This window comes from Carcharodon carcharias, chromosome 2 (genome assembly GCF_017639515.1).
Source record: "Carcharodon carcharias isolate sCarCar2 chromosome 2, sCarCar2.pri, whole genome shotgun sequence".
In the NCBI taxonomy this organism is placed as follows: Eukaryota; Metazoa; Chordata; class Chondrichthyes; order Lamniformes; family Lamnidae; genus Carcharodon; species Carcharodon carcharias.
This window is the reverse complement of record NC_054468.1, coordinates 92,693,595-92,707,631: the sequence shown is the minus strand read 5'-3', so window position 1 is coordinate 92,707,631 and position 14,037 is coordinate 92,693,595. Positions and strand designations below refer to the sequence as shown.

The 14,037-nt window shown below is 40.3% G+C and overlaps 1 protein-coding gene across 2 annotated transcripts in view; it reads left to right on the top strand.

Annotated features, from left to right (window-relative positions):
- The window catches only part of ubxn7 (UBX domain protein 7), a 119,193-nt gene that overhangs the window by 71,745 nt on the left and 33,411 nt on the right, over positions 1-14,037 (top strand). For both annotated transcript variants that reach the window (XR_005942407.1, XM_041182940.1), the window contains exon 6: positions 11,617-11,763. Coding sequence is in view for 1 of the 2 variants with exons in the window: in XM_041182940.1 (XP_041038874.1) it covers positions 11,617-11,763 (147 nt within the window). In the remaining variant the exon portion in view is untranslated. The remainder of the gene's footprint in view (positions 1-11,616; positions 11,764-14,037) is intronic.

The following is a 14,037-nucleotide window of genomic DNA, read 5'->3' as shown; positions in this document are numbered from 1 at the left end:
TATAGCCAGTCCAGTTCAATTTCTGGTCAATGCAAATCCCCACTATGTTGCTTTCTCTATGTAGCATTTGGCCACACCCCTTAGAACCTTTAACAACTCTATACCATCTAGCCACTTATTCTCTGTTGTAAATATTTGCAATTTCCAAAGCTGTTTTTCAAAGCCTATTCAGAAATGGTAATTTGGTCATCCATTTCCAAAACCAAGATGTTCTCATAGTAGTACAGTGACAATAACTGTGGACAGTACTCTAGGTGGAGCCAGACCATTACTTAGTGCAAGTTCCCAATTGCTTCCTGGGGCTGATGGCCTCTCCCTCAGGATTTTAAAATCTTATAACTTGAAAGCTTTTAAAGTATACATCTAATTTTTTTTTTTGCACATAAATAAAGATTCCCTTGCCCTCACTCTATCAAGTACTCCCAATCCAAATACAGTTTAAATGGAGAATGAACCTCCTTTTACACTTGCTGCAATGGTATGAGGCTGTTTTCATTAAAACAGGAGGTAACCAGGGAATTTGATGGAGGTTTTTAAAATTATGAAGTTATGGAACAGAGTACATAGAAACCGGCTGTTCCCATGATTTAAGGATCTAGATTGAAAAGACAGGTATGCAAGGTTAAATGTAAGAGATTTAGAAATGAGAGCAGACAACTTTTTTTACACAGGATTGTGAGGATGTTGAATGCAATTACTGTTTGAAGCAGAAACTGTTAGCCTTTAGGAATAGGTTTGTTAGATGGTTAAAAGAATGATAAATGATATGGAAGCAGAATGGTCATATGGGATTAGGACTGCTGCTCATGTGGAGAGTAAACACCAACTTAGACTGTAAGATAAAGGCAAAATACTGTGAATGCTGGAAATCAAACAAAAACAAAAAATGCTGGAAAAGCTCAGCAAGTCTGACAGAATCTGTGGAGAAAAAGACAGAGTTAATGTTTCGAGTCCGTATGACGCTTCTTTCTCCCTCTCTGAAGAAGAGTCATACGGACTCGAAATGTTAACTGTCTTTCTCTCCACAGATGCTGTCAGACCTCCTGAGATTTTTCAGCATTTTTTGTTTTTGTACCAACTTAGACTGGTCAGGCCAAACAAAAAAATTATAAATGGCAATGGTGTTAGATTTTACAGGTACTTAGTGCACAAACTGGTGCTCAACACTTTTTATTAGCCAGGTTAATACACACAGTTGTGTATCCACCATGCTGTCTTTACTGGCACCTACATCATTTGAAAGTGGGATTTGCAGGATGCCTAAATCACCAGAGCTATGTTTGATGCAGACTACTGGATATGTCATTACCTAATTGACCTTCATCAACATCAACAGTCTCACCCTGGAGGTTGACTTCTTTACATAACTTGGATCAACAATTACAAACAACCTGTCCCTTGATACTGAAATCAGCACCAGGATTGCTAAAGCCATAGCTGTTATGTCAAAGTTGAGTACGGGCCAACTGTAAACTAACCAAAAATATAAAGTTCCATTTGTACCAGATTTGTGTTCTCATCCCCCTCTTTACAGTAGCGAAGCATGGGCAACTTATGCAAGCCAAGAAAAGGTTGAACAGCTTCCATCTCCACTGCTTCAGAATATTGGGCATCTTCTGGCAAGACAGAGTACCAAAAATTGAAGTACACCAGCGTGCAGGGATCCCCAGTGTTTGCCCCTTGAGTCAGGAACGACCCCATTGGTTGGATTATGTGAACAGAATGGGTGACAGCTGCATTGCCAAAGACATGCTTTATGGTGAGCTTGCTATTGGCATGAGACTAACAGGTCACCCATGTCTGCGATGCTCGGAAGTCTGCAAGTGAGACTTCAAGTTGACTGGGGTCAAGTCGATGCATGGGAAGTCCTCGCTGCTGACTGGTGCTCCTGGAGACAAGCAGTCAGGAAGGGCATGGAGAAAGTAGAGGACTAAAGAAATGACCAGATGCCGAAAAAGAGAGCCCACCAGAGGGAAATAACATCACTTGACCTTGGGCTATTGCTATTCATCAGTGCCAGCAGCTGAAGGGACTGCCACACACTAAGTGGCCTCTACAGCCGCAATAAACGATGTTCAATCCAGAAGTGATGAACTCCTATGTGCAGTCCATTGTCTCCTGTGACAGATGCCATTACATCAGTTGCCCAAAATGCTGTCGCTCACCATTCTGCTGTATCCTGGTGAGAACCATTGAGCCTCCATGTCAAGCAGTTGAAGATTATGACTTTGCAGCTGTGCTGGATCATTACTGAAGCACTGGGTAGATCGTATTGCTCAAAAATGACTCCAACTCTGGCATTTTTCAAAGTGCTATATCTAAGACATTGGCTTCATTGAGCAGTAGCATTAAGCCTGGTTTGATCAACAGGAGGATGAAAGTCCTCTCTGAAAAAGATGCTTCAATAGCTGACTGACTGATGGCCTGTTTTAAAAACAAGCAGCTCATTTACTCTGCTCACATGCAGACCAAGTTTTGGGACAAGATGACCTGGCCATGGGCGTAAGCCAGAGGACAACCTACTTATCACTAGCCAGATACACGTACTGCAATAGCAATGTTAGCTTTTTGACAACACATTTAAGTAGACAATCAACCATCAAGTCTATCTATGATGGGTCTACCAATAAGACACAATTTGCCCCTTCAATATATAGGCTGGCTTAACGTCCAGTCCCAACATTTCCCCCCATCCCACCCCCCTTCCACCTCCCATTTCAGTGGAATGCAATCCTGCCCACAACAAACATGGGTGAAATATCTGGGGCATCTGCTAGTCGGAAAGATGATTGTATGAATTCCAGCTGGAACTTGGGAAATGCAGCACAGTCTGGAATCTTTCTGAAAGTCCGTAGGTTCCAGGGACATCACAAATTCAGATCCTTTTTCCTCCATCCCAGATCCTTCTGTGGAAAGCCTGCAAAACCTATTTGCCTTGATGCGTGTGTGCGTGCGCGCGCGCGCGTGTGCGTGTGTGTGGTTCCGGCTGGTGTCTCAAGATTCCATTGGAAAGTTGTTGATGCTGACTTTGTGGACAGCAGTGAGATTGGATGCTAACTTTGTGCATTTTAATAAACCTGTGACACCACTACAAAAGAGACTACATTATAATGTTCCAGTCTAGGATGGCTAGAATATTCTGAATTGACAGAATGACTAGTTGAAAGAAAGCAATAAGTCAGAAGACTTATTGCCTGGTAATTGGTTGCTACTGAGTTTCATTGTTCAAAATTTTTACTAGGCTTTGAGATTGAAATCAGTCCAAAGATATCTACATCCACAGATGGCGTCAGATGTAACCACTGCCAAAAGAGGAGCATTATTCGTAGGCTCAGAAGGATTTGAAGCAGCTGAATTTTTGAACAGGGAGATGGCAGATGGAGCTTAATACCGTTAATTGTAAAGTGAATGAGATTTGGAAGAAGGAATAGGTAGTATCTCTGGGAACAAATTGGAGGAATGAAGTCATGCTATCTTCGTGGGTTCGTCATGATGCAAAGAAAACCAAATGCACGGGGAAGAGTATAGCTTATGAATGGAAAGAAGTGAGTTTATGATTATACATGGCCTTGAAGTATTGACATCTGGAGTAATATAATTAATATTAATTCCTGGTTTCAAAAAGGAGACATCTGTCTGAGAATTAGCTGCTACTGGGAGCAAGAAATTAGTTCATAATTTTTCATAATTGAAACAAGGATGTGTATTTATACAGCACCTTTCACAATCTCATAATGTCCCAAAGCACTTTACTGCCAATGAAGTTCTTTTGAATTTCAGATGTAGGAATTGTGACAACCAGTTTGTGCACAGCATGGTTCCACAAACAGAATGTGATGAGGGATAAATGTTGGCCAGGACATGGGGAGAAATCCCCTACTCTTATTTGAATAGAACCATGGGATTTTTTACATCCACCTAACTCGGCAGAGTGGACCTTGTTTTAATGTCCCTTTCAAAAGAGGGCAGTTCTGGCAGTGCAGCACTCCCTTAGTACTGCACTGGAGTGTCACCCTCGATTTTTGTCCTCATGTCTCTGGAGTGGAACTTAAACTTGCAAACCTTATAATCTGTGAGGTGACTGTGTCAAAAACTGAGCCACAGCTGTTGCCTGGAGACTAGAATCAGGTCAAAAATGTTAAAATTTGCAAATGTTAACACATAGGGAATGGTCACAAGAACATCAACATGGAGGATATGCAGCAGTTGGATTTGTGAGCAGGAAAGTCTCCACTGCCACTTAATCACAGAATTTAGAGAGAAAGAGTGGCTGTGTATCCTGAGACTTGTGGCAAACTAGTCTGGAGACCTACTGGAATGCTTAAGATTATGAAGGGGCTTGATAAGTTGGAAGTTTATGCAGAAATTTTCCTGCCATATATGAAACTTCAGCATGAGCTTCAAGGTCAATACACATACAGACTACTGAGAGAATTCCTTTGGGAATATGATCATATGAAACAAACAGCACAGGAATTTAGTAGGAAGTTAAGGTTCTAAAAAGGAAATAGACAAAGTTCCTGGTACATGAAAGAGTTTATGGCTGATGATTTTTTTCTAAATGATATGTAGTGATACGTCTCTGGAAAGAGGTGGAATTGAGAGAGAAAGAAATAGTTAGAACAACGGCCTTTCCCCAGAAATAAATTTCTGTGCTATTTTCTCTGCAGATGGACCTATCTGAATGTTGGAGGTAATTTAAGATGTTGAGGATAATCAAATTTATCCTGTTGTACATTTAGTAACTTCAGTATTTTCTCCCAAGTTGTTCAGAGGAGGCAGAATTAAGTTTTAAAAATACTTAATGTAAAGATGGTATTGCTGCTCAACTGCATGTTGCAACATCCTTGATGTATCATCATGTGATAGAGGAATGAATAGTATCTTGATGGAAATGGGAATAGAAACCAATGTATGACACCAGTAAAATCAGCCAGTGTATCGGTGATTAATTCTGAAGAAATAGGATGCCGAATCCCAGGAGTCAAGAATGACCATGTTATTGAAAATTGGGAAGCCCTGATTATGATCAACCACTTCCTTTTGAACCACACAAAATGCATCAACAAGGAAAGAATTGCCCTGAATCTATTCGGGGAAAGTCTAATGTGTAAATCTAGAAGGATGGGTATTTAGAAGTTGTAACCATTCTGTTACAACTCGTGATCTGCAGGGTAGTGGCTCTTCCCATAGTGATGCAGAATCTAGATTTGGACCCAACTTAAGCAAATAAAATGAATATTGATCACAAAAGATAAAATACTGCAGGTGCTGCAAATCTGAAATAAAGACTGGAAATGCTAGAATTATTCAGGTCTGGCAGCATCTGTGGAGAGAGGGAGAGAGGAACAGAGTTAACGTTTCAGATCTCTTTCAGGTTCTAATGAAAGATCACAAGACCTGAAAAGGTAATTCTTGTTCCTCTCTCCACAGATGCTGCCTGATCCTGCGTATTTCCAGCATTTTCTCTTTATATTTAAGGAGCCTTGATATTATTTCTGAAAACAGGCAAACTAATCCCAGGTACACTTCTGAGACACCTGTTATGTGTTTAAATTCACAAAGCTTACTTGGATGATTTGGTTTCTACTATCCCAGCAGGGGGCGGTGGTGGCAATGCAGAGAAGGAAATGATCAATTTGCATAGATTTTTGTGCCTTACTCATTCTTCCTAGATATTTACCAACTTAATTGCACTACTAATTTACTTAGATATTTTGTAATCTTACAAGTGAAAATTTCAACCAGTTTACTCATTTTTTTGTCCTGTGGATACAAGATGTTTGAGAACATTTTTTTGGTATTTTGCTTCTGCAAGGTGTGATGGGACTCTCACTAAATGGAAAATGTTAAAATTATCTATAGAATTTCTTTTGAAGGGTTCAGTGCAGCTTAGATTAGAAATTGTTCAACATCTGTACTCAGAAGGGAAGCCATTTGGCCCATCATGCCTGTGCTGGGAAGTAAATCTTAGTGCATGATATCTGTCAGTCACTGGCACAAATGATAGGTGAATAACTAGCTTGTATGATGCAACAAACTTAGAGAGAAGGATAGAGATCTGTGAAAGGCAAGCAGACTAGAACAAACAAACCAAAAGTCAAAATACATCATAGTTCTACAAAGAAGTGGGAGAGGTTTAGAAGAGAGCAGAAAGATCCACGGGCTGAGAATGCTAAGCAGTACAAAAGTATGGGAGGCATAGACAGAGGAGGCAAATTGGAAAAGAATCAGCAAAAATTCAAATAAATTAATTAGTTACAGGAAGCTACATGTCACAGGAAATCAAATAACTTTGTAAATGATGTTCACTAGATACTTGTTTTATCACTAACACTGCCTAAAAATAATTGAAATGCATCTGAAATTGAAGCATTGGATTACTAGCTTATTTAAGCACACAATGTAATATATCAACCACACTGATGTTAAGATCCTTTTAAGTTCAGTTTCCACCATGACCATAGCACTAAGACTGTTCTGGTCAGTTCCCAGTGACCTCCTTTGTATCTGTGTTCATGACAGTCAACTGTTTTCCTCTTCACTGTCTTTCTTCTCTGCTGTCACTTGGCTGTACTCTTGTTCATCTAAAACTGCACTTCCCAAATCCTATCTTGCATCCTTATTGATCCTATGCTTCACTGTCACCAAACCCCGAAACGCATTCAGTTTGTTCTAGTGAATGTACAACGCTAACACTCAAAGCTTTGCTGGCCTTATGTCTCCCACCAGCCCTGCGCACTTAGACTCTACTTTCAACCCTGGCCTCCTTTGCATCTTCATTCCACGATCAGTTGCAGCACTTCACCTATTTTAGAACTTTCCCTAAATTTTGTGACCTTTACAACCCTCCCGACCCACAGGAACCCTCAGACTCCCCAAAATTTACCATTTTTAAACCTCTGTTAGACATCTGATTCTGCCTCGGTGAAGTTCATTTTGATGTTCTTCACATTAAAAGTGATGTACAATTGCAGGCTGTGGTCATGGTACTGAGGGAATTGTGACACTGATTTGGGGTAATATTGCTTCCTTTTGATCATTTGCACGCAAATGTCATTCCTCCACAATTGATTCATTTTGTCTTGATCTCCATGCTCTTTTGGTATGCGTAATCTTGCTGCTTCAGTTTTTCAAGGTTTCTGTTTAATCTTGTCTCTTGCTTGTCAAACCAGTACCTTTTGGCTCCACTTAGTTGTTCCTCCTCCTGCCTCCTCTCCAATGCGAAAGCTTCCTTCTAAGAAGTTTGTTCTTTGTGACAAACACTACCTAACTTTAATTCTCTACCAAGTCCACATCCATTCAAGGTTTGAATACTGCTCTTGAACTTATTGTACACCGGTCCCTCTGGGATAAGATGCAAAAAAAACCCTTCATTAATGATGAATTTCTGAGGATTTGAAAGACACCATATATAAATGCAAATTCTTTGTTTGATGAACCACTTGACCCAAGCCTGACAATTGTTCAGGTGCATGTAGGCACTGATTGCTTCATTTTCTGATAGTTGCGAATAGAACTGAACGCTGCAAACATCAGCAAACATCCTTCTGACCACCTCATAGAGGAGTAGTCATTGATGAAGCAGCTGAAGATGGTTGGGCCTATGACACTATGCTGAGTGCTGAGGAACTTCTGCAGTGATGTCCTGGGGTTGAGATGATTGGCCTCCAACAACCACAATCATCTTTATGCTTGGCATGACTCCAGTCAGTAAAGAATTTTCCCTGATTCTCATTTACTTCAATTTTACCAAAGCTCCGTGATGCCACACTTGGTCAAGTACTGCCATGATGACAAGGGCAGTTGCTCTCACTTGATCAGTCCATGTTTGGACCAAGGCTGAAATGAGGTCTGGAGTAGTGTTCTTGGCAAGACCCAAACTGAGCTGCTTGATACATCTGTCAATGACACTTTCCATCACTTTACTGATGATTGAGAGTAGACTGATGGGGCATACCTGGGCAATTTTTCACTTTGTTGGATGACTGCCAATGTTGTAGCTGTATTGGAACAGCTTGCCTAGGGGTGTGGCTTGCTCTGGAGCACAATTTTTCAACATTACAGCTAGGATGTTACTGGGACCCCTGCTGTACTCAGTGTTCTCAGTTGTTTCTTAATCATGTAGAATGAATTGAATTGCCCAAAGACTGGCATCTGTGATAATAGGAACCTCAGGAGGAGGCCAAGATGGGTCTTCCACCTGGCATTTCAGTAATTCTTAATAGATAAGATAGATTTGCCTTGTGGTAAAGGAAGAATGGTTCATTGTTTTCATCTCATTAGCCTAAGGACTCTTGGGTCACTTGAAAATGAAGTAATACAAACAGGACGAAAATAAATTGAGTTCTTTCAAGGTCCTTGGCCTGGATTCTCTGTCAGCTACAGAGGACCTGATCAAGTAAACAAACCTCATCATGAGTAAGGCACCAATTTGATTTGTCTTTTAAGGCTGGTACATGAGGAAATTTCAGACGAAGGAGCTTTAGGGCATACAACCTCTGTGCCAGCTCCTGCATAACAGTCATTGTACTGCATTGTTTGACTTGATGTGACGCTTCATAAATGAAAACTTTATTTTGCTCTGAGACTTCACGTGCTATTTACAATACAACTTCAGGTAATAAGCAAATTATAAATGACACGTGTAAATCCCATGGCGATTTCAGCTTGATTTCCCCAGCAGAAGCTTGAGCCCACATTGACCAAAAAAAACCAATGGCTCTGTATCTATAACATTTGAGTGGCAACACAATTACAGTTAGAACCAAAGCTGGCACCTGCTTACTTGGTTCCTCTCTTGTTTGTTGGCTGACCCTTATTCTAATTCGGGATTTATAATATTTCTCTTCTGCCAACACCCGCTCCCATTGCTTGTTTGTATTTCCCGTGAACTAAGGTAAAATTATCAGGGATGTTTTGACTTTGTGCTTTATTAAATTCTTTCAACCTGTTCTGCCACCTTTCAATGGCTTATGCACATAATACACCAAGGCCCCCCTGCTCCTGCACTCCTTTTAGAATTGTTTCCTTTATTTTATGTTGTGTCTCCATGTTTTTCCGACCAAGCTAAATTGCTCACATCTCTCCACATTGAACTTCATCTGCCACTTGTCCACCCATTCCACCAACTTGCCTATGTCCTTTTGAAGTTTTGCACTGTCCACCTCATAGTCCACAATGCTTCCAAGTTTCGTATCATCTACAGATTTTGAAATTGTGCCCTATACACCAAGGTCTAGGATATTAATAGATATCAGGAAGAGCAGGGGTCCTTACACTGATTCCTGGGGAACTTCACTATAAGCCTTCCTCCAGTCTGAAAAACAACTATTCACTATTACTCTTTGTTTCCTGTCAATTGACAAATTTCATATCTATGTTGCTACTGCCCCTTTTGTTCCATGAGCTCTAACTTTGCTGACAAGTCTGCTGTATGGCACTTTATCAAATGCCTTTTGGAAGTCCATGTACACCACAGCAGCATTACCCTCATCAACCCTCTTTGTTGCCTCATCAAAGATCTCAAGCAAGTGTATGATTAACAATCAACAACCATATTGTGAATGATCTGTAACCATTTTTATACCAGCTGATAGGATGGTTAGTCCTAAATGGCGGGAAGGGTTTGTCGGGTATCAAAACCTATACAATGGGTTGGTGGTGGGGTGCAGGGTGGGGCAAGGGGATGATTGTAGAGTAGTCTCTTGCTACCACTATGCCAAAACTTACTCATTCATTGGGGTATGTATGTATATTTAAGTGGTCAAGAGGATGATTGCAGAACACTTGTACTGAGCTACTTACCATGTCAGTTGTGAAGATATCCTAGTATCTTCGGCTCACTTAACAGTGGCTGAATTGAACACCCATTACATGTCTAATGACCAACTAGTAACTACCCTCTTGTTGAGATCATGATGGCAATGAAAGTTGGAACCAAGTTAATTTTCCATGGTATACTTGGTAATCTGACAGATCAACCACATAGCTCTGAGGTATTCCAGGGCACCTTGAATAATGATTGACTCACTAATGGAACCTGAAGGATAGATGTGTCAGCAGAGGCCAAGATTTTTACTACTCAGTGCAATGAATCATATAAGCCAATTCCTTGATGTGTAGGGTAGTCTTAGCAGCACTCCAATTTGGATAAACAGGAACCCTATATGTAGATGTAAATTTCTCAATAGCTTGATTTGAAGTCTCTTAAATGTGGTGCTTAATTTTTGAGTATCAGACATCTAGCTCACAAAAAAGCCATCTACAATGGAATGCTGATACAAATGAAGTGCAAGACTTGAAAAGACAAAGTTCCATTAGCTGATTGAACCCTTCAGGTGTTTCCTTCAAGTCTACATCCACTCTACAGTAGAATGCTGCACAGCATTGTACTGATCTACAGTGGTATAATATTGTCATGTACAGCCCAAAAAGCCTTTTAGGTTTCATCAGCCAGTTCTAAAGTCCAGAGCATATTGTCACGACTCACTGGGGACAGTACACTGTAATATCAAGTCCTACTGTTCCCCAAGTTGTGACAAATGTGAAAAGTTTGACCAAACCACTAGATTGCCCCAATTCTACCTAACTGTTTAATTTAGGATAATAGAATATGAGCACCAGGTTTGTAAACTTAATAAGTAAATAACTGTTTATCGAATAAACCGTCTTTAACCAGTGGCAAAAGAAAGAAATATGAACTGCTAATTTCTAACTCTATAACCTAAACTCTACCCCTTCTTAAACCCTCAATACACACACACACAGCACAATACACAAAAACATGGATTTTAAGGGTGGGGTAAGCAAGTTCAATAGCACTAATTTGGGACTACAGGATTCAGTGGGTTGATTTTGATCAATGTTTTCCAGATTCCTTTCAGTTCTTGTTGATGACATGAGGTGGTCTTCCAGCACTTTCAGCATTTAGTTTACTGGTTGAGCACTTGCCTTTCAATGTCTCTAACAGTGATTTTCTCCTTTTGTCTCTTGACAGAGATTTTCAGAGCAGATTATAGAGATATGATGAGAAAAAAAACCAGCTAGCTGCTATTGTAGAATTACTAGAATTGTACACACAGGAGAGAGGGGCTTTAGGTCTTATTCCTTTCAGGCTAGGAGTTATTCTGCTGCATTGCCCTCACACAAAACTGGTTACTGGTCGAGAGCCAATTAAAATGTTGTTGCCAGACAGCTCCCTTGGTTCAGGACTCCTTTCTGGCACCACCCTGTCTTTCATGGCGCACTTTGTTCCAGGACAGCAACGTTGCATATATCTCTCATCCTCTTCCAGTGGATATGGCTTTCAAACTGCAGCCATTGTCATTTTAATCCATAATCCAACACGAAATAAAAAGAAATGTTCTTTACAATATTGTAGATTTATTTCTGAACCAGGCCTATTCCTTGACTATGTCAAGCCAGCAGTACAAAAAAACTGGAGCAAGATGTGACTGAGACACTACGGATGCCTCCCTTTACACATTTTATGTGGTAATTCCCTGGAATGTATTTTTGAAGCATTTAATTTCCAGTACAAGATACAGCTCAGCACTTAATACAAACCATGAAGTTGCAATCTTCTAATCATTCGTTTCTTCTCTCTTTGAACAGGCAAAGGAGTCGGGACAGCTGCAGAACAAGTGGTTAATGGTAAACATTCAAAATGTGCAAGACTTTGCTTGCCAGTGTTTGAATCGTGATGTTTGGAGCAATGAGGCTGTGAAAACCATCATTCGAGAGCATTTCATCTTTTGGCAGGTACCAAAAGGCTGCCGATTGTTGGTGTTAAGGGTTTTAGTGAAAAAGGTTCAGTACATTATTGCTGATGAAATGCAAGAAACTGTTTAACTGCATGCCAATCACAATTCACTTTCCTGTAAATTTTGTTCCAATGAAATGAATGCACATTTAAATTGATGTTTTCCTCCATTTATTTCTTTTGTATTTGCTGTGACAGATATTGCTTGTTTTACACCCGGCTGAGTACAGGGCCAGAAGAAGCTCATGAATTTATAAGAGTCCACCCAATCTTCCATCTGTTACATATAGAAAATCAGGCAGGCTCTATTTTGTGTGTATGATCCTACTTGCCCAGTTTTTCTCCATGCACTACACCTTGGTGATTCTTCGCATGTAAGTGCAACAAGAGAAAATCTGCCCAATCCAACTGTAGTAATCACTCACTTTCCTCTCCATTGTTTTGAGACTTTGTTCCTGTGTATTTTTGCTCCCTCTCGCTCTGATATTCGTTTCTGTGTTTTACTCCCATCACCATTTGAGTGTTTATCTTTTTCTATCTCGAAAGTAACGCATTGTGCAATTGCTCGTTCACTCCCTAGTCTGGGAGCGAGTGATACATCCACCACGATGGATTGAGTTTCCCAGTGATATTTCTTTGTATGATATTTGGGTAATTCCAGTGGTCAGAACATTTTAAAATTTCAGCTATTCGGCTTTAAGGATGTATATTTTTAAATTTAAAAGATTAAGGTAGGTGGGACCCAAAAAGTATTTGTTGCTTGCATATGAATTAAGAGCAGGAGTAGGCTATTCGGCCCCTCAAGCCTGCTGCTCCGTTCAGTAAGATCATGGCTGATTTGATTGTGGCCTCAGCTTCACATTCCATCTCCCCCCCCCCCCCCGATAACCTTTGACTCCCTTGTTAGTCAAGAGTTTATCTACCTCTGCACTAAAAATATATAATGACCCTGCCTCCACTGCTCTCTGTGGAAAATAGTTCCAAAGATTCACAATCTTCGGGACAAAATTTCCTCTTATCTGTCTTAAATGAGAGACCCTTTATTTTTAAACTGTGTCCCCTCATTCTAGTCTCTCTCACAAGGAGAAACGTCCTTTCAGCATCCACCCTGTCAAGTCCCCTCAGGATCTTTTATGTTTCAACAAGATGATCTCTCAATCTTCTAAACTCCAGTGTATCCAGGTCCAGTCTGTCCAACCTTTCTTCGTAAGATAACCACCCTCCACCCACCATTCTAGCTATCAGTCGAGTGAACCTCCTTTGAACTGCTCCAAATTCATTTATATCCTTCCTTAAAATAAGGGGATCAAAACTGTACCCAGTACTCTAGATGTGATCTCATCAATGCCCTATACAACTATAGCTAAATATCCCTACGTTTATATTCCATTCCCCTTGTAATAAACAACAACATTCCATTTGCCTTCCTAATCACTTGCTGTACCTGCATAATAACTTTCCCTAATTCATGTACCAGGATATGCAAGTCCCTCTATCTCAGTTCTGCAATCTCTCTCTAATTAAATAATGTGCTGATTTTCTATTCTTCCTGCCAAAGTGTACAATTTCACATTTTCCCACATTATATTCCATCTGCCAAATTTTTGCCCATTCACTTAACCTATCTACGTCTCTTTGAAGACTCCTTATGTCCTCTTCACAACTTACTTTCCTACCTATCTTTGTGTCATCAGCAACTTTAGCAACCCTACATTCAGTCCCTCCATCCAAGTCATTGATATAAATTGTGAATAGCTGAGGCCCCAGCACTGATCTTTGTGACACTCCACTCATCACATCTTGCCAACCTGAAAATGACCCATTTATGCCTGCTCTCTGTTTCCTATTAGTTAACCGATCCTCTACCGGTGCTAATATGTTACCCCCCTATACCATGACCTCTTATTTTGTGTAGTAACCTTTGATGTGGCACCTTGTCAAATGCCTTCAGGAGATCTAGTACAGCACATCTATAGGTTCCCCTTTATCCACATTGCTTGTTACTCCCTCAAAGAACTCCAATAACTTAGTCAAATATGATTTCCCTTTCACAAAACCACGTTGACTCTGGTTGATTGCATTGAGTTTTTGATCACTGCCACCAAGGGGCACCTTCACTATGAGGTCATTAATTAATCCTGTCTCATTGCACATTACTAGATGTAGTATCTCTCTGGTTGGTGCTAAAACGTGCTGCTCTAAGAAACTATCCTGAAAACACTATGAACTTGTCACTGAGGCTACCTTTGCCAACCTGATTTGTTCAATCTATA